At 45.9% G+C, this 25,997-nt stretch overlaps 1 protein-coding gene across 2 annotated transcripts in view; it reads left to right on the top strand.

The window, feature by feature from the left end:
* FBXO10 (F-box protein 10) overlaps positions 1-25,997 on the top strand; it is a 60,178-nt gene that overhangs the window by 24,610 nt on the left and 9,571 nt on the right. For both annotated transcript variants that reach the window (XM_027616445.2, XM_027616444.2), the window contains exons 2-6: positions 8,864-9,454; positions 12,451-13,287; positions 17,863-18,012; positions 20,244-20,380; positions 24,886-24,956. In XM_027616445.2, coding sequence (XP_027472246.1) covers positions 8,870-9,454; positions 12,451-13,287; positions 17,863-18,012; positions 20,244-20,380; positions 24,886-24,956 — 1,780 coding nt within the window. In that variant the 5' untranslated portion in view covers positions 8,864-8,869. The remainder of the gene's footprint in view (positions 1-8,863; positions 9,455-12,450; positions 13,288-17,862; positions 18,013-20,243; positions 20,381-24,885; positions 24,957-25,997) is intronic.

The raw sequence follows: 25,997 nt of genomic DNA on the forward strand, positions 1-25,997 counted from the left end.
ACTGTATATTGTCTGTGTTTCTTTCTGATCTATGCTGCTTTTAGGCTCTCTCTTCGCTTAGAGGACCCCTTTCAATATTTCTTTTAGGGCTGGTTTTGTGTTTGCAAATTCCTTTAGTTTTTGTTTGTCCTGGAAGCTTTTTACCTCTCCTTCTATTTTCAATGACAGCCTAGCTGGATATAGTATTCTTGGCTGCATGTTTTTCTCGTTTAGTGCTCTGAAGATATCATGCCAGTCCTTTCTGGCCTGCCAGCTCTCTGTGGATAGGTGTGTTGCCAATCTAATGTTTCTACCATTGTAGGTTACATATCTCTTCTCCCGAGCTGCTTTCAGGATTTTCTCTTTGTCTCTGAGACTCGTAAGTTTTACTATTAGATGTCAGGGTGTTGACCTATTTTTATTGATTTTGAGAGGGGTTCTCTGTGCCTCCTGGATTTTGATGCCTGTTTCCTCCCCCACATTAGGGAAGTTCTCTGCTATAATTTGCTCCAATATACCTTCTGCCCCTCTCTCTCTTTCTTCTTCTTCTGGGATCCCAATTATTCTAATGTTGTTTCGTCTTATCGTATCGCTTATCTCTCGAATTCTGCCCTCGTGATCCTGTAGTTGTTTCTCTCTCTTTTTCTCAGCCTCTTTATTTTCCATCATTTGGTCTTCTAGATCGCTGATTCTCTCTTCTGCCTCATTTATCCTAGCAGTTAGTGCCCCCATTTTTTATTGCACCTCATTAATAGCCTTTTTGATTTCGACTTGGTTAGATTTTAGTTCTTTTATTTCTCCAGAAAGGGTTTCTCTAATAACTTCCACACTTTTTTCAAGCCCAGCTAGTATCTTTAAAGTCATGATTCTGAACTCTAGGTCCGACATCATACTAAGTCTGTATTGAGTAGGTCCCTGGCAGATGGTACTACCTCTTGTTCTTTTTGCTGAGGTGATTTTTTTCGTCTTGTCATTTTGTCCTTCCAGTAAGTGGTCGCTTCTCTGTTCAGAGAGTTGTTGCTACTCTCTTCTTCGATCTCCTGTTGAGTTCATAAGTGTTCAGAATGGTTTGATCCCTATTCAGCTGAATTCCTGAGACCAGACGAAATCCAGGTCTCCTACTCCTCCGCCATCTTGCTCCGCATTTTGCTCTCACTGTTTTTAACAAAAAAAGAACAACATAGAAATCGTTGCATACCTTGTTCGATTGGAGAATTTTAATGTTTTTCATTTATCATTGTAAAACCAAGGATAATTTTATAACTTTTTTGTATGTAGCTGTTACATGTAGGGCAATCTGTCTTTAAGTAGAGATAAATTACTCTAAAAGAAATGAATCCTAGATAGTTTTCCCTTCAAGTCAAGCGTCTTGTTGTTTAAATAAACTTCTTGTTTAAAATGAAAAAAAAAAGAATATTCACAGCAGCATTATTCATAATAGCCCCAAATTGGAAACAGTTCAGTCTTCTGTCTATAGGAGAATTGGTTTTTTAAAACTGTGATATATCAGTATATTATACAATGAAATAACTACTCAGCAGGGATGAACTATTCATACATGCAACAAAATGGATGAATCTCAAAAATGTTATACTAAGTGTAAGAAGCCTTAACACAAAAGAATACACACTGCATGTTTCCATTTATATGAAATTCTAGAACAGACAAAACTAATCTATGGTAGAAAAGTCACAACAGTGGTTGCCCCCTTGGAATTTGGGGTAGGAATTGACAGAAAAGTCATGAGGGAATATTCTGGGGTGATGGTAATATTCAATTTTTTATATGGGTTGGAATTACATGTGTGAATGCTTTTGTCAGGATTCTGCAGATGCACACTGTGGCACATCCATACCATGGAATGCTCCTCAGCATTATAAAGGAAAGAATTAGTGATGCACACAACTTGAATGAATCTCCAAGGAATTATGCTGAGTGAAAAAAAAGCCAATCCCAAGAGATTTTATACTATATGATTCCATTTATGTGACATCTTTGACGTGACACTGTTTTAGAAATGGAAGACAGATTAATGGTTGTCAGGGATTAAGAACAGAGAAGAAGCATCAGGATGGTAGGTGTGATTATATAAAAGAGTAACATGAGGGATCTTGTGGTGTCAGAACTTTTCAGTGTCTTTTTTTTTTAAGATTTTATTTATTTATTTGACAGAGACACAGCAAGAGAGGGAACACAAGCGGGAGGAGTGGGAGAGGGAGAAGCAGGCTTCCCGCAGAGCAGGGAGCCCGATGCGGGGCTCGATCCCAGGACCCTGGGATCATGACCTGAGCCGAAGGCAGACGCTTAACGACCGAGCCACCCAGGTGCCCCCTTTTCAGTGTCTTGACTGTGGTAGTGGATACCCGAACCTACACAGGTGATAAAATTGTATAGAATGTAATACAGACACAAAAATGAGTCCAAGTAAAACTGGAGAAATCCAAACAGGGTGGTAGATTGTATCAGTGTCACTATGTTGGTTGTGATTATAGTTTTGCAAATGTTACCACTGGGGGAAACTGAGAAAGTATACAAGAGATTTCTCTGTATCATTTCTTATAACTGCATATGAACAATTACCTCAATAAAAATTTCAATTAAAAATATTTCTTAGAGGGATGCCTCGGTGCCTCAGTCGGTTAAGCATCTGCCTTTGGCTCAGGTCATGATCCCAGGGTCCCGGGATTGAGTCCCACATTGGGCTCCTTGCTCAGTGGGGAGCCTGCTTTTTCCTCTGCCTGCCACACCCCCTGCTTGTGTGTGTGCGCAGTTTCTCTCTCTCTCTCTCTCAAAAATAAATCTTTAAAAATTTTTCTTTCGTAGATGTCTAATACCATGTCTGGGCAGGAAATGTAAAAACTGAGCTAGGAACATCTTGACATACCACATGGCAAAGAAGCTATCAAAGATTACTGAGGTTGTGTCAAAATGACTGAGGAACCAAATTGAGGCCAAAGATGTCTCAATTTGAGCTTCAGTATGAATAGCAGTTTCAAAGACTTGAAACCTGTAAAATAGGTTTAAATCCCTGAATTCATCATAATAGTTTAAACACACTGGTTAATAGATTGGTTACCTTCAAAGAATAACAGAACCAATTCATTGTCTTGAAACCTGGGAAATGAAAGAGGGCTTTCCTAAGTGTGCAGTGAAGAGAAGCATCTCCTAATATAATTACTTCAACAAAGAAATCAACCAAATGACACAGTTAGAATTATCACCATTTTGTTACTTCCAGGGAATTAATGGATTTAGGCATTGAGCATTAGTGGACACTAACATCAAAGAAGAGACAGCCAGACTTGTGGACATTTGCTGATAAAAATATACAATACCACCTGTAGCCTTGCTAAAGGGATTGTACCTGAGTCTGATCAAGCCTCTGGATCCAGCTGCCAATGTGAAGAAAATACAACAGGACAACAAGTTGAACTCTCACATGAGAAAGCATGCAGTCAGCAAAATTCAGACTGGGAAACTGGTCAGATGGTTGAGATTCTTCAACAGGCAACTTGTAAAAAAAGAAAGGGATGGAAGGGGACCCTGTGGGTGGAATGAGAACCAAACACATATCAAGCTAAAAACCTGAGGACAAAAGTAAAATTCTAGAATCTAAGGATGCATACTTAAGTGATAAAACCACAAAGACCTAAGGAAGTGATTACTACAGAATCAGGAATATGTTCACCTTTGTGGGGAGGATTGGAATGGGGCACATGGGGAGGCTTCTAGAGTAGCTGGCAAAATTCTGTTTTCTGATTTCGGTAGTGGTTAGCAGGATGTTTCCTTTATAAAACAAATCACTACACATTTGCTCTTTAAAAAGGCTGTGATAGAACTATTCTCAGGTAGCTATGAGGGGCCAGAAGAGGCACTTGATGTCTGAGGGGAGAGGATGAGGAAAGGGCCTCTGAGTAAGGTGCTGTTGGGAGAGTGAGGGTAGGTGGGATGAACATCAGTGATGAAGCTAGAGAAATAGACCAGCTCATGAGCTGTCATCTGTACTAGGTTTTATTCTGGAAGCCATGGGGAGCCATTGAGGAATTCTAAGCTGACAAGGGGCATGCCCCATTTACGTTCTAGAAAGCTTCCCTTGATGGCTGTGTGTGAAGTGGATTGGATGGAGGAGGCAGGACTGGTTCCAGGGAGACCAGTTGAGAATCTACTGTGGTAATCCAAACTAAAGATGGTGAGGCCAGAAACAACTCCGTGACAGAGATAGGAGAGAGGAAAGGACTAATTTGAGAGTGCTTAAGGAGGTGGAAACACATGACTTGAGAGAATATCTGGGAGAGAGTGAGAGAGAAATCAAGGTTTCCCTAGTTACTGACTGGGGTGGCAAGGTGGAAGATGTTGGTGCCATTAACTGGGACATGTAGAGCAGGCCTGGAGAGATGATAATCTATACTATTTTGTAAATTGAGATAAAGTTTACAATACAATAAAATGCACAGAACAGAAGCATGTAATTCAGTGAGTTTTTTCAGATGTGTGCACGCATGTGACTAACACAGCAGTGAAGATGTAAATGTTTCCTCCACTCCTGAAGTTTCCATGCAACCCCTTTAAGCGCTGTTCTGATTTTTATCACCGTAGATTATTTTGTCTGTTTTTGAACCTCACCCGTATGGAATCATACAATATGTGGTCTTTTGCGACGTTTCTTTTGCCTAACATATTTTTGTGGCTCACCTGTCTATTGTATATATTAGCAGTTCATCCCCTTTTATTGCTGAACAGTATTGCATTGCATGAATACATAATTTGTTTATCTACTCTTCTGGTGATGGACATTTGGGTTGTTTCCAGTTTTCTTGTTTTACTCTTAAGAATAAGGCTTCTGTAAACATTCTCATATAAATCTTTGTGTAGATGTACATTTTCATTTATCTTGGGTAAATGTCTAGGAGTGGAATTCCTGGGTCATAGCCTAGGTGTGTTTGTTTAATTACAGAAGAAACTACCAGACAGTTTTCTAAGGTGATTGTAGTATTTTATGCTCCTCCTACCAGCAATGTATGAGAGTTCTGGTTGCTTCATGTCTCAATGTTTTGATGCTTTTGTTGTTTTTCATTTCACCATTGTAGTGAGAGTGACACACACACATCTATCTCATTATGGTTTTAATACAAAGCAAGTAATGAATACTAATGATGTTGAACCTGTCTTGAACTTTTTGGCTGTTTTTCTTTTGTGAGGTGTCTATTCAAACCTTTGCCTATTTTTTGCTGGATTTTTAAAATTTTATTTGGATTTTATTTTTTTTTATTATGGATGTCTTGATATATTCTGGATATAAGCCCTTTGTCCTGTATGTACATTGCAAATATTTACTCCCATTCTTTCACTTGTCTTTTAATTTTCTAAATGATGTCTTTTGATGAGCAGAAATTTTTAATTTTGAGAGACCAATTATTTTTGTCTTTTATGATTAGTGCCTTTTGTGTTCTCAGAAATCTTTGCCTATCATGAGTTGCATATTTTCTTAGATTTTCTCTTTTTATTAAGATTTATTTATTTTAGAGCGAGAGAGAGAGTGTCTCCTCGGGGAGGGGAAGGGGCAGAGGGAAAGGGAGAATCTCAAGCAAACTTCCTGCTGAGCACAGAGCCTGACGTGGGACTTGATCCCACAACCCCCAGATCATGACCCAAGTGGAAACCAAGAGTTGGACGCTTAACCAACTGAGCCACCCAAGCTTTCTCCTAGAAGCTTTATAGATTTGGTTTTTGTATTGAGGTCTAAAATCAATCTTAAATTTTTGTACATGGTATATGTCAGAAGTTCATTTTTTTCCTATGAATGTTAAGTTTTTCCAGCACCATTTGGTGAAAAGGTTTTTGTTTATCCATTGAATTGCATTGATATTTTGTCAAATTGGTTTGTTTCGAGGCTGTATTTTCCTTATACCCATACCACACTGTCTTGGGGCCGGCATGTTGAGGGAATCTACATTATGTTGTCTTTTTTTTTTTCTTTTAAGTGGTAAGTAGTATTCTAACAGACAGTTAATTTACTGGCAGAACCCTTTGATTCTATCAGGCTTGCTTTTATTCTTATAATTTGAATCTGTTCCTGTGGCATATCCTTCCTGAGTCTCAACGTGAACACTTCCTATTCTGGGCTGGACTACCATTATCTCCCAGCTCTGCGTGATCTCTAGTATCACCATTTACCCCATAACAGGCGGTCTCTGCTAAGTCCAATGAAGACATGCCCTGTGCATGTGCAGTCCAGCTTTGAGCCGAGAAAGTGCCCACCCATCCCACCCTGCCTCACAGATTCCAGCCACTTGAGCATCACAGAACTCAGATCTGCCTGCTCATTGTGACCACCACTCTGCTTGGGCGCCATCTCCCTACCCCACAATGAGAAGGTACCCCCAGATGAAAGCTAGAGCAGTCACATCCTCCCCTGCTATATTTCCCTTCTCTCAAAGATTACCGTCCTATACAGTTCAATTCCTGAAAGCATATTTTCAGTCCACCTTTATAGTTTTCCATGGCAGGAGGGAGATTCTAGTTCCAGTTATTTTGTAACGGCTTGAAGTGGAAGTTGAGGTTCAGTTTTGGATATAATGCTGAGTTTTTAGTATCTGTGGAACATCCCAAGTAGAAGTGCTCAACAGGCAATTGGGTATCTGTATGGAAGGCCTGAGAGAGACTATTGGAGATTCAGATTTTACAGTTGAAGCCAAGGGAATGGATGTAATCACCTAGCTATACTTACCTTCTTAGAATAGAGGAATAGAAGAACGGTTTTCTCTTTTTTTTTTTTTTAAAGATTTTATTTATTTATTTGACAGAGAGAGACATAGCAAGAGAGGGAACACAAGCAGGGGGAGTGGGAGAGGGAGAAGCAGGCCCCCCTGCAGAGCAGGGAGCCCGATGTGGGACTCGACCCCAGGACCCCGGGATCATGACCTGAGCCGAAGGCAGACGCTTAATGACTGAGCCACCCAGGCGCCCAGAACGGTTTTCTCTTAAAAAGCCTGAAAAGGTATCGCTAAAGAAGGAGGTGAAGAACAGGAGACATGGATATCACGGAGACCACTGTGAATAAAGCAGTGTTCGTGTGGTGGAGTCACAGCTCCCAGGAGCCCAACCTTTGTTCTGTGATGCTTGCCAGTCCAGAGCCTAACTTTTCTTCAGTGCTGCTAAGGACTTAGTAAAGTCTTACTAGGTGATTGTTATAGAAAAACCTATATACCCAGGTCCTAATACTAATCTGTAGAGTTAAAGCAAGACCTGTTACGATGAAGCTCAGAATTCTTGTAGTCATAGTCACACATTTGTGCTTCTATAGCCTTCCTGGGCCTATATAGCTGACAGGTATGATCATCATGTTCATGAAATGGAGAGGGAAACCAAGGCCTTGAAGAGGTTAACAACTTGATTACACTGTGTTGTGAAGTCTGCCCTGTTTCCAATTTTAGTTTCTAGTTGTCTAGAGACTTTACAGGGTTTCAGACTTGGAAGTTGCTCTGGGTCGTGTAACACAGTCCCCTTGTGTTTTAGGTGGGGAAATGGACACATAAATGAGAGGGCTTTAGCTAGGTGTAAATAACAGAAATTCAGTGAAGCCAACTTGAGCAAGAAGAATGTATCACAAAAGTACAGAGCTAGCTGATGGAATTCAAAAGGCAAAGATAAAGCTGAGTTTTGAGCATAGGCTGGAGCCATGACCTGGAGTGCTATAGAGAAACTGGGATGCCCCTGGTTTCTGCCCTTTTCTCTGTTTCTGTCTCCTGATTCATTCTTCTCTCAATGTAGACTAACTTCTTCTGCCCCACCCCACCCCCACCCCCTTGCAGAGAAAATGGTCACTAGCAACTTTTTCTGAGTTTTTATCTTAGGAAAGAAGCCATTCATTCTCTTCCATTCAGGAAAGAATTCAACCGATTCTAGAATTGCAACTCCTATTCACCTGGAGATCTCAGTGGCCCAGTTGGAGCCATCCAGAGTCCAGCTGCCAAGGGTCTGGGGTAGTATCATTCTACAGACATGTCTACCAGGGAGCCCTGCATCTCTGAGTATGTGGGGTAAATTGTTGGGGGAGGCAGAGATCAAGGGGGCAGATGGCTGGGCAGCCAGTAGGGTAGGTGCTTAGTAGGACAGTAGGGTTGCATCAGTAACCAGTAGCAGAGCCAGGACCAAAACCCACAGCCTCTGATCCAGCCTCAGTGTTTCCTAAGGCTGCCTTACATGGGAAAACAGTGATAATTATTTGGTCTGGTAACAGGAAAGGCAGACAGATGGACACACACTGCCTCAGTTCTTATTCCTCTTCGTGTGAAGAACTAGAGGTCCCTTCCCTGGGAGTCTAGGGAATCCAGAGCTCCAGGACTGTAACAGCCAAAGAGGGGTTCCACTGGTCCAAAATCTTAGTGATGAGTCATAGAAACCCAAGTCAAACCAGCTTAAGCAAAAAAGGGTATTTATTAGAAGGTCATTAGGTACCTCATAGAACTGAAGAAAGAACCAAAGATTCCAGGGCAGCTTTCAGGAATCTGGAATCAGTACCACCAGGACTCATACACATGTGATCACTTTTTTTCTTTATCTTTTTCACTTTTCATCTTTCATTTCCTCATTTCTGCTTGGCTCTGGTACCACAAGGTTTTCTCCACAAGTGGGGAACATGGCTGACAGCAGTTCGCAGGTCATATCTGCATAGTGTCTGACCAAGAGAAAAGAGAGTCTTCCCTGCTGACTCCAGGCAGAAAAATCCCAGAGAATTCCAGTTGAGGAGATGGAGTCCTATGATTGGCCAGGCCTTGTTCACTTGCACACCCTTGGGGTCAGGAGAAGGCAGGGAATATTTCAAGAAGGGGGAGCTGTAAGCAGGGTCGGCAAAAACTTCTTTTGTTTTGTGTCTGTCTCTCAGGTGACCATGGAGGCTGGCGGCCTCCCCTTGGAGCTGTGGCGCATGATCTTAGCCTACCTGCACCTGCCCGACCTGGGCCGCTGCAGCCTGGTTTGCAGGGCCTGGTATGAACTGATCCTCAGTCTCGACAGCACTCGCTGGCGACAGCTATGTCTGGGATGCACCGAATGCCGCCACCCCAACTGGCCCAACCAGCCTGATGTGGAGCCTGAGTCTTGGAGGGAGGCCTTCAAGCAGCATTACCTTGCCTCCAAGACGTGGACCAAGAATGCCCTGGACTTGGAGTCCTCTGTCTGCTTTTCTCTGTTTCGCCGGAGGAGGGAACGCCGTACCCTGAGTGTTGGGCCAGGTCATGAGTTTGACAGCCTGGGCAGCGCGTTGGCCATGGCAAGCCTGTATGACCGAATTGTGCTATTTCCAGGTGTGTATGAAGAGCAGGGTGAAATCATCCTGAAGGTGCCTGTGGAGATCGTAGGCCATGGGAAGTTGGGTGAGGTGGCCTTACTCGCCAGCATCGATCAGCACTGCTCCACCACACGCCTGTGCAACCTTGTCTTCATGCCGGCCTGGTTCTCACCCTTCATGTTTAAGGTGGGTGCCCACATCCAGATGGGTGGCCTCTCCGGTCCCACGACTTGGGCCTCTTCTCAGTGGGTTTGCAACCCCTTTTTTGTTGGAATTGAGGGTTTTGTCATTGTTCCTATAACATACTCCTCTGAGTTCTGCAGCAGTTGAGAAATGGGTAAGGGATCAGTAACGATCAACATTCTGCTTTATTCCTGGCAAAACTGTATTAAAAAATAAGCCGGGGACTCAAGACCCAAACTGCTTTGTACTTCTTTCCTTCCACACTGGATGAGCTGGCACCATGAGTGGAATAACTAGGTGGAAAATCCAGGTCCAGGAGTATACCACACAGTGACAGGAAGCAGAGAACACTTCATGCCCAGAGACGGCCAAAGCCAGGGGAGGCTATGCAGGACCAATGACCTTTAGCATGTTAGCCCCACCCTGTGGAGGAGGGTCAGGGAAGGTCAGGCTTTTACCAAGAGTGACTGGGGAGAGGGCCAGGAAATACCAGCCCAACATTAACCTTCTAGGAGCACAGAGCACAGGCTGTATTCAAAGCAAAGAATGTATTGACATGTTGGTAGCTCCCAGCAGAAGAGTCTACAGCTTTACATTGCCTAGAAACATAATAATATCTGAACTTCAGACCTAGTCAGTAATAATTATATTGCCACTGTGACTACCAATCACAACACGTTGTCTCTCGGGTTTGTAATGATCATCACACGACCAGTCATTTATAGTACACTTACTATGTGGCTGGCGTATGCTTTCCAGCCATTAGTAAGAGGGGCCATGCCATCTGGTTTTATAGATGAGCAAACTGAGGCTCAGCAAGATTAAGTGACATACCCAGGTCTCAGACTTAGTAAGAAACAGAGCGAGGATCCAAAGCCTATATTCATAATCTAGGTGACTATCCATCTGTGACTTCATTTGATCCCCACAACAAATAGTTGTGGTAGACAGTAGACATGGTATCCCCATTTTGCCGATCAGGGGCACTAATGCTCAGTGATGCTAAGTAAATTTCTCAGGTGGTTAATTAGTGAGGTTAGAACTCAAATTCTAAGTACCTTTGAAATTACATTGTGCTGGATTCCTTGGAAACTTAAAAGCCTGCTTTTTAGGCCTAGAATGTTTCAGGAGGACTGATGAACAACTCCTAGGCTGGTCTGCAGACCCAGAAGAAGAGTTTGATTCAAGACCCTTCACATTTCATATGACATTTACTCTTAGAGTAATATGTTCATTTCGGCCTCTCCTTCTCCCTTGGAAGTGCAGCCTCAGATGCTCAGGGGTTGGGGCCTGGCATATATTAGTGCTCCCGTCCGTGATCGTCTTTTAACTGAAAACAGCACAAGGGGCTAGGATGACCTTGCCTGCAAAATGCAAAGACCAGGGTGATTTCACAGCGGTTTTCAGTGACTTCTGAGGAGAACCCCAGCAATGGCTCTGCATCTTCAGATAGCTTGTGTTCATCTACAGAGAGGACCCAGTAAGAGCAAATAGACTTAAATTGCTGCAAGAAAAAATTAAGTTAGCCATAAGGAAGAGCTTATAGGGGTTAAGGCGAGTAAGTTTTGGGCCAGGCTCTCCAGGGTGCTCACCACTAGAGGATGTAAAAACTGTTCAGGGCTGGATATGTCTGGATTACTCAGTGGGATCATGAAATCCTCCCTCATTTTCTGGTTCAAATCCATCTGATGGAATTTAGCATGAAATCTGGAAACAGTTCTTTTTCAGGAATATAGAGTAGCTGTGCTTCTCAGCCAGGCCTGGGAGCTAAGGGGCTCAGGTGAGTGGTGCGTGGGATTCAGCACTTCCCCACCCCAGAGGAGTCTCTGCTCTTTGTGTCCCTGGTGATGGTAGCTAATTTTCAGTGGGTGCCAACTTTGTACCTGGCTCTCTACCTTGTGCTTTGTTAGCTGGCAAGCCCCCTATTGCATACAAAGCCTCAGAGAGATGAAGTCCTATCTAAAATAACACACTTGAAAGAGGCAGAGCTGGGAGTTATTCCTATGCGGTCAGACTCCAGAGCCCATCTTAACTCCTGCTCAGTACTGCTGGGCCATGACAGCTTACCTCCTTGTCCTCCTCTTTAGGGACACAGCCTGCTGTCCTTTGCTGTGCCCCTCCCCCCACACACACACCTGTACCGGTTGCCACACAGGCTGGACTCTTTCCCAGAACTGTGGCTGGGCCTCTACAACTGCCTGCCCAGCCTAGCCCAGGCAGGGTTCAGCTCCTCCTGGCCTGTCTTCTGTCAGCTCTCAGGCTTCTGCCTGGCTCTGTCCTGAGTTCAGATGCCAAGCTGGTGTTCTGTGGGGTGCTGCAGGGCTGAGAGAGGATGGTGAAGGGAAGATGTGCTCGAGGAGTGAGACCTAGTGAGACACCTCACGATCTCACACTTTCTTCATGTAACCAAGACACCGAGCTGGGACTCCCTCGCCCTTCAGGGGTCACAGTAAAGTTGTGTTCAAATCCCAGCCAATTCTTGGTTTATGAAAATCCAAAGCTCTCCCTGTCATTCCTGATCATCCCTAGAGTGATGCTCGCCCTGCTGGTTCACCTCCTGTGTTACCATGTTGACTCCATCTCACCCAGCATCCCTCTGAGCTTCAGCTTCTTCCCTCTTCCCCATCTTCACCCCTCAGAGTTTATATTCTCACTAGACACTAATTGAGTACTGGGAGAATTTACTTGAGATTTGCAGTCTTTAGGAAGGGCCCTGTTGCAGAGTGTGAACTTTTCTGCCTTGATCCATTTCCAGTCCCTTTGGGATTGGAAGGAGGGAAAGGCAGCAACTCCAAATTATCCTTCCTCTGATGCAGAGCAGCTTCCTGTCCCTGTCCCCCTGTGTGGGGGCTGACACATGCCCTTGGGGGGGAGGAGAACAGGATCAGCAGGACAAATGGCCTCTCCAGGTTCCACCCTCCTTAAAGGGCAGTTAGAATACTGACTAGCAAAACAATTCTTATCCCTGTTTTATCCATTTTCTCTTTTCTATTCCTCAGACAACATCGGGTCATGTTCAGTTTGACAACTGCAACTTTGAGAATGGGCACATCCAGGTCCATGGCCCAGGCACCTGCCAAGTGAAGTTTTGTACCTTCAAAAATACCCATGTTTTCCTGCACAATGTGCCCTTGTGTGTCCTGGAAAACTGTGAATTTGTGGGCAGTGAAAACAACTCTGTGACTGTTGAGGGCCACCCATCTGCAGACAAGAACTGGGCCTACAAGTATCTACTAGGGCTTATCAAGTCTTCACCCAGCATACTCCCCACAGAGGACTCTGACTCTTTAATGTCCCTAGACCTGGAGAGCAGGGACCAGGCTTGGAGCCCAAGGACCTGTGACATTGTCATTGAGGGCAGCCAAAGCCCTACCAGCCCATCTTCTACCTCCCCAAAGCCGGGCTCCAAGGCTGGCTCACAGGAGGCAGAGGTGGGCAGTGATGGGGAAAGGGTGGCCCAGACTCCAGACAGCAGTGACGGAGGCCTGAGTCCTAGTGGTGGTGAGGAGGAGGAGGAGGACCAGCTCACATACAGACTGTCCTACCAAGTGCAGGGCCCACGCCCTGTGTTGGGGGGCTCCTTTCTCGGCCCACCACTTCCAGGAGCATCCATTCAGCTGCCCAGTTGCCTAGTGCTGAACTCACTGCAGCAGGAGCTGCAGAAGGACAAGGAGGCCATGGCACTGGCCAGCTCTGTGCAGGGCTGCCTCATCCGCAAGTGCCTCTTCCGGGACGGGAAGGGAGGTGTCTTCGTTTGCTCCTATGGCCGAGCCAAGATGGAAGGAAACATCTTCCGGAACCTGACTTATGCAGTGCGGTGTATACATAATAGCAAGGTACTGTCGTAAGGTTTACTCTACAGACCCGTGAGGCCTTACTGGGTCACTAGGAACATGATTTTGATTAATGAGAGAAGGTTCCTGTGCCTATACACAGGAAGGCTTTGGTGAGGCTGTTTTGCATTTTTTTAAAATCATCTTTTTTTCAGCTTATAACATACCCTTGCCTTATGTCCGTCATCTGATTTGGACAGAGCAGAAACTGTTCTTCTCATTTTACAGAAGAGGAAACAGGCCCAGAGAGGAAATGTGACTCACTCAGGGTCACACAGCAAGTTAGTGGCAGAACGGGGACTAGAACCCAGGTCTTCCAACTCCTTTCACTATGTCATGCTGCTTCTCAAATATGTCCCCAAGTCCTAGTAGAAGGAACAAGGGCTCTTTAGCCTGGATGAGAAAAAATTGAGGGACACATGATCACTGGCTTTGATCCAAACTGGAGAAGGCTTCCCAGAAGAGGTGTCTAAAGCTGTGTAGGATGAGTAGAGGACAGCCAAGGAGACTGGTGTGCGTGTGGTTGAAAGGGTGCAGAGTGAGGGCGTTCCAGGCAGCTGGAACACTCTATGCTGGGACCTGGGTGTGAGGCTGATTGTAACAGGGTGCTGAGGATGGAGGAGTGGTTGAAAATGAGGCAGGGGAGGTGAGCAGACGCCACCTCACCCCGAGCCTGGAAAGCCCCTTTGAGAGACACTGGGACTTTGTGCTAAGAGCAGTGCGTCCTGCCACTGATGCCATCAGGACCCTGCAGCCTCTTTGGGCACCGCAGGACAGTCCACAGATCCTTCAAACCACTGAGCACACGAAAGGCTTCTGAAAGGAAAGACACAGCCTTTTGGAAGAAAGCATGGCCTAGCTCCTGGGTTTGAGTCTTACCTCTCCACTGACTCACCACGAGCGTTACTGTCCTCTTCTATAAAATGGAAATAAGCATCCCTGCCTTGCCTCTCTCACTGGGTTTTGTAAGGATCCAATGCCATAAAATTGGCAGAGCACCTAGTAAGCTGTAGGGCATTGTACACATGTCACGTGTGAGACTCACAGATCTCTTCAGGCTGCTAGAATGGTTAACAGCAATCACATTTGGATTGCATTTTGTCCAGCCCACTTCCAAAGAGGATTTTAAAGGGTGGTGTTACCCTGAAAGAACATCAGACTACTATATAGAGAATAAAAGATGATGGTCAGATCAAAAGGATGGGTAATAGTTTTGCTCTCAGGTACCACGATGAAAGGATCTGGTCTAAGCCCCCAGGAGGGTCTTCCCTCTTGCATAGTTATTACGAGTGTGGCTTCTGAGTTGAATTCTGCCTCTGCCCCCTAATAGCTATGTGTCCTTTGGACTAACAATACTATCTGCCTCCCAGGTATGGTAAAGATTAACTCAGGTTATATATGTAAAGTTCTTAGCAATATGTCTGGCACAGAACAAGTGCTCAACAGATTTTTTTGTTGTTTATTTTTTAGAAGTGCTATTACAGTCCAGTGTGGGAGGTGCTGTGACAGAGGTGCTGTGGGTGGCATAGGCACCCAGCCTCAGGGAGAGGGTCCCTGGAGGAGCAGTGCCTGGGCTGAGCTGTGTAGGAGCCGGCAACAGGAAGCTGTGAGACGCGGAGGTGTGCTTGAAGGCCAGATGTGAGAAAGGACGCCATACGTTTAGGGAGTCACCAATGACTCAAGCAGCCAGAGCATGAGCTGATGGCTGCGACAGGGGACCAGGGAGTCTGCAGGAGTCAGCTAGCTGAGGCACAGAGGGCTTGCCACAGAGATTGGAGTTTGCTGTGAAGGCAAGGGAAACTCACGGACAGATTTTAGGCAGAGGAGAACTGTGGTCAGATCTGTATTTGGAAAGCTTTCTGGGGAATGGAATGGAGGGGAGCAAGGCTGGAGGCAAGACCAATGAGGGGCAGTGGAAAACTGTGGTCCAGAGATGGAGGGGAAGGGACAGGGCATTCTGGAAAGGTAGAAGGGAGGGCTTTAGGAGGGAGCAGTCAAAGGCATGAGGCCGAGGCTTCTGGCCTGAGTGGCAGAGGCATCAGCAGGAACAGGGGAGTTAGAGTGTGGAGACAGATGCTGAGTTTGGGGCATTTCCGACATCTAGCAGAGATGCCGTCTGGTTACCTGGGTCTGGAGCTTTGGGGAGAAATATGCCCTGCCAGGCAGACTTGGAAGCAGGTGGTAGCTGGGAGTCATCTAAAAGGAGAAGTGAAAAGTTATACAACCTTCCTTGTAGCTCTTTTAAACAATTGCCTCCAGGGGCTTCTGGCAGGAATTGTGCAGTCTATAAATTACTAGTAAGTCTCTAGCAAGGAACCTAAGAAACTGATATTCAGGATTTTTGACTTAAAAAAAAAAATCCATGAATCTCCTGAGTATCCAGCATCAGGTACAACTATATCCTGAGTGGCATTCATACAAGCAGGGAGATTTGGCCGAGGTGCTGGGCCTGCTGAGCCGGTCCCATGCCTGGGAGCAAAGCCTTGATCCGGTGGCCTGAGGGCAGCCACCCCTCCCTGTCCTCTAGAACATCCCCAGGGGAGTAAGGCTGACAGAAAGAGCCCAGTTGCTTCCGGCTCCACAAAGAAGACTGGTGTTTATCTTGCTGTTTTGTGTATCTTGTATAGAGACTGAGGTCAATTGCATTTATGTGTGGAGATGGGCATACCTCTTCTTTTGCCATACCTTTAGAGGACCAGGTTTTGGGTCAGTCTAGTGAGGACTGAGCTGGTTTGGGTTTTGTTATTATCCTCCGCCTACCATAGGCTTCATGTTCTTTACCTTCTGCTGGTTTGCCAGTAGGCTTTGCTCTGCTCCCTGCCCTCCCAGCAGTAGACCGCTTTCACTCGTGGCTCTGGCTGGTGGTAGGGTTTCTCGGGTACGTTTGTTCTTAGTCTTAGGTAGGTGCTGTGTCTGTGGGCTTGGAAGTAGGTCCTGCCTCACCCCCAGCATGAGGGGGGGGACTCTAATGATCAGAGCCCGAGGTGGGGTTTTTTCTTTCCCTTCCTTGAGAGTGACGGGGCTTGCTGCCCTTCCCCCAGCTGCTTCAGGCTTGTTCGGCAGGAAAGTTGGGGAGAAAACTCCAAGAGGGGCTTAGTGCTTTTCCCACAGTGGCCACACTGTCTTTCCCCCATGCCTGTGCCATGAGGGAGGCTGTCCCCAGTCTCTTGTCCGGTCCCCAGTCTTTCCCCATGAACACCTAGCGAGGCGCATGGAAAAGTGAACAGACACACCTACTCCCAGAGTTTCCGCACCCTCAGGCTAGTTCACACTTGGCCTTCAACAGTTCGCTAAAACTTGTAGCTGGATTCTTACCGGTTCGTGGGGCCTGCATCTGCGCAGGCAAGCACGGGCTCACATCTCATCTCCTGGGAGGTGCCTGTTGTCCTTGGATTCCAGGCTCCTTGGTTGTCCTGCCACCTCAGTTCTCTGATGGGTTCAAGAAAGTGTGTGTTGTTGTATATTACCTGATCCTGTTCTTGTAGGTGTGGGAGCAATGGATGCTCTTACCAACTTCCTCCTAAACAGAAGGCTTCTCCTTGAAGCTGTACTTCTACTTTACCACTCCCAGACTTATTTTAGTGTAATATATCGTTTATCCTAATGTATTTTACTATTATACAATTGCTTAAAATAATACAAATATATTCTGAATTTTTAATATGCTTATTAAACAGGGAAAGAAAATGTGAGTGGCAATACATCCCCTTAAATAAGCTGTGTGCTGGGTTGTGGTACCTTGTTTAAAGGAGGCTTCCTGGGCGCCTGGGTGGCTCAGATGGTTGAGCGTCTGCCTTCGGCTCAGGTCATGATCCCAGGGTCCTGGGATCAAGCCCCACATCGGGCTCCCTGCTCCTTGGGAGCCTGCTTCTCCCTCTGCCTCTCTCTCTCTCTCTCTCTCTCTCTCTGTCTCTCATGAATAAGTAAATAAAATCTTTAAAAAAAAATTAAAAAAATAAAGGAGGCTTCCTTGTACCAATACTTCTAATTGTCCCGTAGTTTGGAGTACCAGGGGTTTTTCCACCCCTGAGCCATACACCCAAGAAAGATTCAGAATGGACAAGAATAGGACTTTGTCTTACAAAGTAAAAGAGAAGGTAGGAGGTTATTCTCAGGTGCTTTCTCAGGCAGGTGAATTTTAGCAAAGGCACATGTGGGAACCTGATTCCATTCATTGTAGCTGTGCCCTTGGAACCTGGGGAGATCTTCATGTGACCCCAGTCCACATAGAATTTGAAGACCACCAAGTCCCATCTCCTCTGAGGGTCCCTTCCATCCCATCATCCAGTTATTCCACTCTCAAGTTGTGACTACGGGGCATGGGACCAAGCTTCAGTCCGGGTTTTACTAAAAAAAAAAACAAACCACGGTGGTTGGTAAGGAGCCTGTGGGGCAAAGCCAAGCAGGGCACAGAGCTTGCTCCGCTGCTGGGAGTACACAAGGTGGGAAGAGACGGCCTTGCCTGTGGGCGGAATAGCGTGGAGGGAGCAGACGGTAAGGAGAGGACTCAAGTGTCCCCAAGCGGCTTTATAAAAAACCTGTGATAAGAGAACAAATGGCTTTCTCTTTTCTGCCTAGATTGTCATGCTCAGGAATGACATTCACCGCTGCAGAGCGTCGGGCATCTTTCTTCGCTTGGAGGGCGGAGGCTTGATCGCTGGCAACAACATTTACCACAATGCAGAGGCCGGCGTAGACATCCGGAAAAAGTCCAACCCCCTCATTCTGGTACTTCTGTCTTCATGCTCTTTTAGGTGGCTCTTGGTTCTCAAGCCTTTTCTGGGACTATTTAAGTAAATGCTGCCATCTTGAGTTTATTTATTTTTGAAAAAAAGACTATTTGAGAGCAAGCACAAGAGGGGGGAGGGTCAGAGAGAGACGCAGACTCCCCACTTAGCAGGGAACCGGATGCGGGGCTCGAGATGGGGACCCTGGGATCATGACCTGAGCCGAAGGCAGAGACTTAACTGACTGAGCCACCCAGGCGCCACGCTGTCTTGAATTTATATTGCTTCCTGCCTGCAAGTGGTTCCTTCACTTTTCTCTGTATGTCCTTATGACTCTGTGCCTCCCTCTTTCTTCATGTATTGGGAGTGGCTTTGAATAGATCACCTCCCTCCAGTCTCCTTTTAGTAAGAAATAGGGCTGGATAGACAGGGAAATTTCACAGAGCACTTCCTCAGCCCTGATAGGCTCTGGTTGGTTTTGAGTTTGATAAAAATAAAGCTGTATCTGCCCTACAATAGACACCTGGATCAAAAATAAAGCACCAAGTTAGATCATTCTTCACAATAAAAAGGACATTTAAGATATTAATTCTGAAGATTGTTTCATGGATATTGTGAAGTCACATGAGTTTGATTTTACACCAATGAGAAAGCCACTTAAGTTGATAGAATATGGGACCAGTGATATGAGAGAACAGCCCCTTTTTCTACTCTGGGCTTCCCCAAGAGACACATTTCCTAGGAAGTAGGAGATGTGTCAGACTTCTTATGGACTTTAAAAAGTAATATCCACCCTTATACATAGTGCTTATTGTATGCCACATACTGTTCTGAGCACTTTGTATATATTTACTTATTTATGGTTTAATCTTTTCACAGCCCTGTGTGGCAGAATTATTGTTTCCCCATTTTACAGATGAGGATACTGAGGCACAAAGAGGCTAAGGATGTTGCCCCAAATCATACAACTCATGACAGAGCTGACAGGCAGTCTGACTCAGGGTTGTTGTTCTTGACCCATTATAGTAGACTGCCCTCACAAAATGCAGATGAAGGGGAGTCCCTAACTGTTTAAAAAGACATGCCTGGCCAGTGTCCTCTCTCACCCCCTCCCCTCACTGCATCTCTACCATGCAGCTGGCATCTGACGCACAGCCTTGGCTGAGGAAGTTATCGCCACTGTTGCCGGAGAGATGAGAGGAGTTTGCCTTCCCAGGGCAGAGGGGACAGGCCAGTTTGGCAGGGGGAGGGGGAGGGGGCGTCATGTTTCTGCCCTGGCTTCATGAAAGGGTGTGGGGGGATGGAAATGCCACTGCTTACGCTTCTCTCGCTGAGCTTTTCAACCTGTGAGTGATTTCTGTTAGGCAGTGGTTGCCCGGGTGAGTCTGCCAAATCCTTCAGGAGAAAATCTGGAAAGTGAGTAAGAATAGGAGAGCTTACAGTGTGGCACATTTTCAAGCAAGCTAGAACTTTGTTTTTGTGAATTCGTTTTGGAAGAGAAACCGCTAACTTCCTGGTTTAAGTACAGGAATGTATTTAGGCTGTAAATTAAACAGTGAAAGAATTTTATTATCACTTATTATGATCTAAAAATGTTGTCACTGTGCAAAAGCAGGTAACTGGGAAACTAAGCTTCAGATCTCGCTCTGCCCCACACTGTGTGACCCTGGGCCTGCTTCCCCATTCATACAAAGAGATGCTCGAAATAAATCTAAGGGTCTTTGTAGTGCGTACACCTTCTGTGCTCTCGTGCCACATTGGAACAACCAGGCTCCCCAGAGCCGCACCTTTCCACAGGCCCTCCCTGCATGGGAAGTGAGGAATAGGAGCCAGATGGCTCTCCCCCTTCCTTGAAAGTGGCCCACTTGGGACTACACGTGGCCAACATTGTCATATAGTGGGGGCTGCCCTTCCCGGAGAGGTGGGCTCCCTGGCCCCGGGGTGGTGTGGCCTGGCCAGATGAATGGGGGGTCGGGGGAGCTCGGAGGCTCAGCAGTTTTCAGTGGCCCACTTTGCAGGTGGAGAGCAAGAGGCTGGGTGGCGAAAGCTCCTCTCTCTGGATTCTCCCTTACAGCTCTGCGTGTGTGTGGTGGGGCAGCAGCGCGGTCCATTCATTTTGTCATACGCTAGCTGAAGGTCTTCAGTGGCCCTGCTGTGGGGTGGCAGCTGAGCACTCTGCTTCTTGCTGGCTGGTCTGATCTGTCTTCTGTGCTGTCTCATGTTCCCTTGCAGTGTAACCAGATCCACCATGGCCTTCGTTCTGGCATTGTTGTCCTTGGCAATGGGAAAGGCATCATCCGGAACAATCAAATCTTTTCAAATAAGGAGGCTGGCATTTATATCCTGTACCATGGAAATCCAGTCGTGAGGTACGTATGGTGTACTCGGACCGTCCTCACCCGTGGTCCCTTTGGACCTCTCTGATCTCTTTCTTCCCTACTCCCTGGCTTTCCTCCATTTGAAAACATTTTTGTTTACTAACACAACTGTATAGCAAAACAAGCAAAGACCAGACTCCACCCTGATCCCACCATAGTAACACAAGCGCTTTGTTTGCAGTCCCTTCCAGTTCACGGTGTAGCCATTCTTCTCAGCAGACATTAGTGAGCACCTCTGATAATGGTGGTAAAGAGGGGCTCCCCCGCCCCGGAGCTTACTCTAGCATGGAGGACACGTGTGACCAGAAATAACTCTAAGATAGAGATGGCATAAAAGTTTCAACTCACCTGACAGATCTGTTCGGTTGAAAGTGGCTATCTAGGATGCTCTTTTAAGATCTGGCTTCAGGGGGCGCCTGGGTGGCTCAGTTGGTTAAGCGGCTGTCTTCAGCGTGGGTCATGATCCCAGGGTCCTGGGATCGAGCCCCACATCGGGCTCCTTGCTCAGTGGGAGGCCTGCTCCCTCTCCCTCTCTCACTCCCCCTGCTTGTGTTCCCTCTCTCGCTGTGTCTGTCTCTGTCAAATAAATAAATAAAATCTTTAAAAAAAAAAAAAAGATCTGGCCTCAGCGCAAAAGCATGCCGTGACCGATCAGTGGGGCAAGCTGTAGATTCGGGGGGTAGGAGCACTGTGGGCACCGGGAGCTGTCATCCCAGCTCTCATATGCGGTAGACTGACAGATGCTATCATGGGAATCATTCTATTAAGGGGATGTGGGAAGACCTCATTTCCAAGGGGGTATGAGAGTTGGACTCTGAAATATGGGTAGGAAGTGGGCCGTCAGAGATGGGAAATGGACATTCCTACTAAAGGAAACCACATGAGCAGAGGCAGCAGAGCACCTAATTCAGGGCTTAGCTAACAGTCCGCTGTGGCTTGAGAACACGTCTGACATGAGTTGTTAGGTCTTGCTTTAGGAAAAAAACTGGCAGGGATGTGCAGCAAATATATTCTGAAGTGTTTTTTCCCCTTGATTATTCCATATGCACTCTTCCATGTTTCATGGCCTTTATCAGTTTTGGAAAGCTTCAAAACATTCTGTTGTTTTGATATTCCATTATTTTTTGAACCAGTCCTATTACTGTTAGGCATCTGTTTTTCACTGTTGTTACAGGCAGCTTACTGAAAACAGTTAGTGGTCCCAGAGCTCTTTTTCCATCTTTTGCATTATTGAAGAGTATGTGTTTGTATGTGTGTTTTTCCTTTAACACACATTTGAGTGTTTACTTTCTATGTAAGGGGACAGTGATATAAAAAGTGTGTAAGAACAGTCTTTGCTCCATAGAATTTAGTCTCATGCTGGAGACAGACACACAAATAACCCTGAGGGAAGACTCACCAAAACGAGTGCTTCTCAATAGGCCTTCGTGTAAGTGTCAAAGGAGCCAGCCACAATTCCAGCTGAGTGAGTCAGGGAAGGGCATCAGGGGAGCTGACATGGAGTTGTGCTTAAAGGGTAAGTAGGATTTTGTGGCCAGGGAGATGGTATTCTGAAATTCAGGGTGTGTCCTGGAAAGATGGTAACAAATGTGTGTCTGTCACGAGATGCCCAGAGGGTTGAGTAAATCGGCCTACAAAGCAGGTTGCGTGCAGTTGGAACACAGAACCTCATATCGAGTAGGATATGTAGAATAATGGCTCTCCAAATAGATCCATTTCCTAATCCTTGGAGCCTGTGAACATGTGCTCTTACATGGTAAAAGACATTGCAGATGTGTTCGTCAAGAACCTTGAAATGAGGGCGCCTGGGTGGCTCAGTTGGTTAAGCGACTGCCTTCAGCTCAGGTCATGATTCTGGAGTCCCGGGATCGAGTCCCACATCGGGCTCCCTGCTCAGCGGGGAGTCTGCTTCTCCCTCTGACCCTCCCCCCTCTCATGCGCTCTCTCTCTCTCTCTCATTCTCTCTCTCAAATAAATAAATAAAATCTAAAAAAAAAAAAAAAAGAACCTTGAAATGGGGAGATTATTGTGGATTATCCAGGTGGGCCCAGTGTAATCCTAAGGATCATTAGAGGGAAGCCAGAGAATGAGTTGGGGAGGAGGAAATGTGACAACAGAAGCAGAGAGCAGAGTGATGAGGCCAGAGGCCAGGAAATCTGGATGTCCTCTAGAAGCTGGGAAAGATAAGAAATGGATTCCCCTAGACCTTCCAGAAGGAACACACATCTGCTGACACCTTGATTTAGCCCTGTAGGACCCATTTTGGACTTCTGACCTCCTAAACAAGAAGGTAATAAATTTGTGTTGCTTTAAGGCAGTACGTTTGTGGTAATTTGTTATAGTAGCCATACGTCAATCTGGGAAGTTGGGCTTGACCTTGTGGGTGCTGGTAATAGTTGAGGAGTTTTGAGCAAGGACTGTTACAGTCAGATTGGTGTCTTGGTTTTTAAAACAATCCTCTTTGAGGGGCGCCTGGCTGGCTCAGTTGGTGGAGTGTGTGACTCTTGATCTCAGGGGTGTGAGTTCCAGACCCACACTGGGTGTAGAGATTACTTAAAAATAAAAGCTTTTTAAAAAAACAACAACAGAATCTCTTTGAGAGAATACATTGTGCTTTTTTCCTTTATGTTTCTTTGTGATGGAAGATAGGGATCTGGGGGAGGGTACAGAATCAATTTTGAGATCCCTGAAGTGGCTGGATAAGGCAAACCACCACAGTTTTCTTTGCCAGTGAGAGTTTTATAACCTTTTGTGTTTTTCTTTTTGCTTTGGCTGTAAGGAAGCACAGGGCTCAGAAGGGCTCATCCGAAGTATACATCCCACCCTTGGTTTTTGGAACAATCATCCGTCCCCTTTTCCTAAATGTTTTCTGATACCTCTTTTATCTTTATTTTGCCCTTCCTGTGTACAAACACATACATGTTTCTCCAAGTGGCCATGGGTTCTTTCTGGAGGTAAGTGAGATTATTGAAAACACACCAGCTGTACATTTGCTACTATGGCACAGCTCGCAGAAATATGGACGAGGCGTGCCCTAGCCCAGGGACTGTCTCTGACGATGAATTCTAGAAACCCACAGTAACCATCTGCTGATTGAACCGTAACCAGATCAAAGCACACTCTTCAAATCTAAGGGCAAAAATAGGGATGTTTTTAACAAAGGATTTCACTTGTTCAACCCAAATGCATGGTATAGGTGCAGTTGACATTTCGTTTTCCCCAGCATCAACATAATTTGCTGGGGTTTTTCCTCCAAGGACATAAACCATTTGGACCCTGCCCTAAGAAATGGAAAATTTAGCCAAATCCTACTCAATGAAGTTCTATGGGGTGCCAGGCCCTGTGTTAGGCTCTAAAGAGCCAGATGAATATTTGGACCTAAATCCCTCAGCCACATGATGGGAATTAGGAGGGTGGCCTCCTAAGACAGGAGGCAGGTGCCCTTCCAGGAAGAAAGGAGGTCACAGCATTCCTGTTAGTAAAAATAAACAGCACATGTGTCCTCCAGGGATAACCCAATTGTGCTAATGTCCAGGTGTGACTGGCCTTGTTTTAACAGGCAGGAAACCAAGTTGCAGACTCTGGAAAGCAATGCATGTCCTTCAGCATGCTCAGGTTTTTCATTCGCAAGGCCTTTCCATGGCAGTGACAGCTGTGTGTGTTTCTCTGAGTAGGAGTGTGTTTTCCTGTATCTTCCTTATGTGGCTAACCCAGCCCGTGAGGTTTCATGTTGGTTGCACATTGATAATCTTTTTTTTTCCCCACGTTGTCCAGTATTCTTAACCCCCCTGCTTTTTTTTAAAGATTTCATTTATTTGAGAGAGAGAGAGAGAAACAGCATGAGAGGGGAGAAGGTCAGAGGGAGAAGCAGGCTCCCCGCTGAGCCGGGAGCCCGATGTGGGACTCAATCCCAGGACTCCGGGATCATGACCTGAGCCGAAGGCAGTCGCTCAACCAACTGAGCCACCCAGGCACCCATTAAAACCCCCTTTTTAAAAATCTGCTTTCCTTCTTTTAAAGCATGTCATTTTATGTTGTCATTCAGTGGATAGGTGATTAAGTTAACAGAAAAGGTAGAGTAGCTGTTGGATACAAACAGAAGATAGCAGCCTCATTATAGGCAGAGAATCTGATTCAGGCTTTGGACACAAATCATGCCCAAATAAGCTTACCACAGTCTCCTAGGAATTCTTGGCACTACCAAGACTTGTCACCTGTGCACCACGATGACCTCAAATGGTGTTTGTATGTGAGCGATAAGAGAGGCGACAGAAACATGAATATCATTGTGGTTGTATGGCATAGTTGTAGGTTTAGTTCTGGATCAAGTTGTCTCTGGGATAACTGACAATTTTTAAATGCCTGGCTTCTAGGACTTCAGAAAATGCTTTATGCCTCTGTGGACCTGAGTCATCTGGGGAAGATTACAAAAGAAAATAGCAGGCAATGGATTTGACACATCAGTCTGGTCTCACTCTCTTCTCCTTCCATTTTAGTGGGAACCACATTTTCAAGGGCCGTGCAGCTGGCATAGCAGTGAATGAGAATGGCAAAGGCCTCATCACAGGTAGGAGTGGGAGCCGCCTAGAGCCGTGGCCAACTGAGCAACCAGCTGCCAAGCCAACATCCCTGGCCTTGCCCCCAGCCAGTCCTTCACCTTGACAGACTGGCCTCCTCCTCTGAATAGTAGGCTAACACTCTGGGACTCCAGCCCTGTGCATTGGCCCTGCTTGTCACAAGGAGGGCCTGAGAAGGAGGGAGTGTCTGTCTGCTCTTTGTCAGGCCTACTGCTTACAGGAGCTCCCTGGACAGCTCACATAACACTGTCAGAAACATTTATGGCACATAGACTGAATCCCTCCTCTTCTGTATGGGCTTGCACCTGCTCTGGAAGTCTATCCCCATTTCCCCCCTGCCTGGCCAACTCCTACCCATCCTTCAGGCCTCAGCCTCAATGTTCCTTCCCCTCAGGGAAGCCTGCCCTGACCTCCCGTTGTGCACACAGACACTCAGTGTACCCAGCAGGCATGCTCTGTAGGACATCTTATTTTCTTAGTGATCTGTGTAAGGGCAGTCTCCTCTGCTGTAAGGCAGCAAATTCTCTAAGACCAGAATCAAGTCTACGTGGTACGTGAGTGTCGCCTCAGCACAGAGCATAGCCACGCCTGGGACATAAGAGATTGGCCTGGTGAATCCCTGTGACTGAACCAGGTGTCCTTCGTTCATCAGACATTTATCGAGCACACACTGTGCAGGAGCTGGGGGTACGGCAATGCAAAACAGATCTGTGAAACAGCTGCCCTTGGGTTCTTGCTGTCGGGAACGGACATTTTAGGAAGAGAAAGATAAAAGCACACACACACAAAAGAAATGTATCTGGGTGATACGTGCTCTAGAGATTAAATAATTATATATTAACTTTACATAAATATCTATGTAATTGATATATATAAATATATAATATGTAAACTATACATAATTTAATTATATTAAAATAAGGTTATAGAGGGACTGTGTGGGTATTTAAGATTGTGTGGTCAGGGCAGGCCTTTCTGAGGTGACATGTAAGCCAGACCTGAGTGACAGGAGAAAGCCTCGGAAGAGAACC

Source organism: Zalophus californianus, chromosome 13, assembly GCF_009762305.2.
Source record: "Zalophus californianus isolate mZalCal1 chromosome 13, mZalCal1.pri.v2, whole genome shotgun sequence".
Lineage (NCBI taxonomy): Eukaryota > Metazoa > Chordata > Mammalia > Carnivora > Otariidae > Zalophus > Zalophus californianus.